Source organism: Prunus persica, chromosome G4, assembly GCF_000346465.2.
Source record: "Prunus persica cultivar Lovell chromosome G4, Prunus_persica_NCBIv2, whole genome shotgun sequence".
Taxonomy (NCBI): domain Eukaryota; kingdom Viridiplantae; phylum Streptophyta; class Magnoliopsida; order Rosales; family Rosaceae; genus Prunus; species Prunus persica.
The window spans coordinates 22,460,898-22,464,933 of NC_034012.1; the positions used below are offsets into that span (position 1 = coordinate 22,460,898).

Genomic DNA, 4,036 nt, shown 5'->3' on the forward strand with positions numbered 1-4,036 from the left:
AATAGAATACATAGCGTTAATACAGTAATAACATCCGAATATAGGTGAATTTCTGTATAGAAATTTGCAAAAGCCTTTTAACATCATGGATTCATGAACACGCAAAGAAATTTTCTAAGAAATATGATTAGTCCAAAATAAAGCATGTTTAAACCCTTACGAATAACAAATATGAACAAACTCACCAATTTTTCATTCGAGTCCTTTATTATAAAACCTACAGCTTCTTTCTAGTACGTATTTCGTATTTCGGACTGAACAATCAAAATTCAATTTTAAGAACTGAAATTAATATATAATGTATGCCAAATTTTTTATTTAAAAAAAAAAAAAAGGATCATTGCACTTACATATTGAAGGCTTAAAAGAGCACTAGATTCTTTGGTTATCTAGTATTTATACATGTCAAAGTAAATTGTGTGGTGAAAATGCGATCGTAATTCGCATGCAAGAGAAAAGTTTAGGCAGCAGAAGCCCCATGAGAGTCTGAAACTTGAAGATAATCGATGTGAAAATAGAAAGAAAATGCCAAAAACATGTCTAAGAGAGTTGGTTTGTTTTTATTTTTAAGCAGTAGTACGTACGGTTAGTATATATGATTTCATTTCAGCCACAAATATAATTGGAGGGCCACTCATCACTCTGGTTTATGTCTTGCTCAAGTCCCTAGCTAGCCTCTTTCCCTACCCCATCCTACTCCTACTCCACGTATAATTCCAAATTTCTGCCGTGTCATCACCCATAAAATTTGTTTATACCGGAAATAAACGGCCTATGACCACCGAACACGTGGACAGGATCGATATTGATCACAGAACCCCTTCGGCATGCTTCCTACCGAAGCCGTCTATCTTGGCCTTTTACTATCGGACGCGTGTCATGCTCACAATCCGTGTCCACAGTCCCACATAGGAAATATGAGCACAGTGCACACCTCCCAAGGCCTATTTAAGAAGACCCCTATCCCCAAAAGGAAGGGATCAGAACTAACGGTACGCTACCGATTGATCTGTCAGTTAACATTACTAAAACCGTACTTACTAAAGCATCGGAGAGCCTTCGGCAGGTACCACACCGGTACCCCAAGGACTTACCGAACGTGTCCTTTTGCAGGTACTTACCCTTACGAAGTAGAACATCTTCCGAAGACAGTCACCTACTGAAGGCATAATATCACTAAGTTGGCGAAATACGTGCTGAACCACTTTTTCGCATCAACAGTTTGGCGCCGTCTGTGGGAATCAGAAAAATCATCAACCCACCATCTCCAAAACACATGGGGACCACTTCAGCACCCACGTTCTTATCGGAAGAAGGGGTACCGTTCGGAAGGCAGAGCGGAGCTAGCCCAGCGCTACCCCCATGCACTCCCTTCGGAAACGCCCCCACAACCCAAACAACCGCCGAAGCCGAGCTGGCAGTCCAAATCGCGTCCCTACGGAAGGACATGGCAAGGCTTCAGGAACACAACAACCTTCTTTTGTCCAAAGTGGACGAAACCCAGCAGCTGCTCCACCAGCAGCACACGCAGAACATCCAGACAACTCACTTTTCCCAGAGCTTGCAGACCCCCCATAGGAAGAAGAAACACGAAAAGGTAGCGAGGGCAACGCAAGGATCAGCCACACGTCCCAAAGAAAGTCTATTCCGATTGTCGACATCGGATTAACGATCGGGAGGCAGAGAGACGGAGGTCTCCGATCAGGATTAGCGCTCGACTAAGGGACTCACGGATGAAAAACCTAGGAAGCAAGTCGCCTATTCGGAAGGTCAGAGGGCTGGACTCCGCAGAGGAGTCGGAGTCCGAATACATCCCTTCCAGGACACAAGGTTCCACCTACCGTTCGGCAACGCCTTCACGGTACTCGGGGGTTAATTCGTTAAGCCCACAAGGACGTCCGGAAGATTATGGTTCCGAGGAAATCCCAAGCCGAGACCCTGTTGTCCGACTCCTTTTTCAGAAAGTCCAGAAAATGGAAAACGACAAAGCTCGCTCCCAAGAACCGGACTGGGGAAAGCTTCGGCCCGGACCATTCACCAGGCGCATCCGGCATTCTCGGCAGGATAGGGAAGTGCAGCAATTGCGTATACCGTTCTATACGGGAACAGAGGACCCCTTAACACACCTTCACTCATTTCAGTCCGCCATTGGATGCAAGGGCCTGAGCGATGAAAGGCAGTGCCTGCTATTCCCGTCTTCCCTCACCGAGGCAGCCCTAAACTGGTTCTACCGGTTGGAGCCGGAGACGGTAGATTCCTTCGACGAGCTGAAGCAAATTTTCCTCAATCACTTCATGGTCCAAACGGACTGTCTTTACTCTGCCGATGATCTGTACACGATTCGGCAAAGAGAGGACGAACCGTTGAGAGAATACGCGGCGCGTTTCAGTCACGAATATTCAAGGTGTCCGGAAACAGACGATAGGGCAGCCTACGGCGCCTTCAAGAGTGGCCTTCGGTCCTCGCATTTCCGATACCTAGTACACAGCAGCAACTGGCGCACGTACGACGAACTGATGAAGCAGGCAGCAATCCACGCCAAAGCCGAATACTTCAACTCGAAACCCGGGGTTTCGGCACGGCGAGAAGATACAGAACCAAGTGCTTATCCGGCAAAGGTGCCATCCTACGAGAGAGTCAACCCATATTTGGCAGGTCATAAGAGGAAAGACGACCGTGCCGGTCGAAGAGAACACCCGAAGAAGGGAAAAGGGAGGTATGGACGCAACGACAACCGGGCGCCCTTGCCGAATCGTGACCACGGCAACGAAGTCTTTACCCTATTAAACACTACCTACGAGGCCGTCCTGATGAATGAACAAGAAATAATACCAAAGCCGAACCTGCGAAGACCCAATCGGCAAGACAACCGGGATACCGGTAAATTCTGCCGATACCATCAGCATAACAGCCATAATACGGAAGACTGTATAAGCCTGAGAAAAATTGTCGAACGGTTGATCAGAGAGGGGAAGCTAGATCAGTACATCGCCCGGCAGCCACCGGCGCCGGTACCGAATCCAATTCGGCAGATAAACATGATAAGCACTATCAGCGGTGGCCCCACCATCGCAGGAATGAGCAACCGTTCAATGAAGCAATACGTGCGCGCCGCACAATTTCCGCAGGTATTCGGCATAGAGGTAAATCGGCACCATGAAATACCGAAAGTTCATTGGGAACCAATCACATTTTGCGAAGAGGAGGAAGAGGGCATCCTCTATCCCCACGACGACCCGATGATCATCCGAGCAGAAATTGCCGACTACGATGTAGGACGGGTACTGATCGATACCGGGAGCTCGGTGAACGTGATTTTTGCCGAAGCTTTCCGAGAGATGGGAATAAAGGACAGCCAGGTCAACCGGCAGTTGACACCTTTGTTAAGTTTCTCTGGGGACCTGGTCCAACCGGTCGGTAGTGTAAAACTGCCAATTACCTTCGGCACCGCGCCAAGGAAAACGACGGCATACGATCAGTTCCTCATCGTTGACTGCCCGACAGTGTACAACGTCATAGTTGGACGAACGGCACTCACCAGGGTCAAGGCACATCTTTCCCCCCACATGCTATTGATGAAGTTCCCGACCCCCAACGGCGTAGGAGCTGTCAAGGGAAATCAGCTAAGCGCGCGGACTTGCTACGCCACGGCCCTCAAGTCAACCTCTTTCAAAATCCCCAACGAGACCATGTCTGTATAGGGGATACCGAACGGTACGGGACCAATTGACGACCCAAGAGATGAGTCCCCGACTCCTCACACACAACCCGCCGAGGAACTGGAGACGGTTACTTTGAGCACTGAGCAGCCCGATCGTCAGGTTAGAATCGGCACCAGACTCGCTCCTGCCCTCCGAACGCAATTCATAAATTTCTTGCGGAACCATTCGGAAGTATTCGCATGGTCCTACGAAGACATGTCCGGCATCGCCCCAGAGGTCATCAGCCATAAACTCAGCATCTCTCCCGCTTATAAGCCTGTAAGACAGAAGCGCCGTTCGTACGATACCGAGCGATACGAAGCCATGCGTAAGGA

General features: G+C 48.9%; 1 protein-coding gene across 1 annotated transcript; it reads left to right on the forward strand.

Annotated features, from left to right (window-relative positions):
• Window positions 1,734-3,701, forward strand: LOC109948721. Its single transcript, XM_020562425.1, has one exon. The coding sequence runs from the start codon at window positions 1,734-1,736 to the stop codon at window positions 3,699-3,701; it is 1,968 nt and encodes a 655-aa protein (XP_020418014.1).

Excerpts from the sequence above, each read along its gene's own strand:
- LOC109948721 (XM_020562425.1), top strand. The coding sequence starts at position 1,734 with ATGAAAAACCTAGGAAGCAAGTCGCCTATTCGGAAGGTCAGAGGGCTG.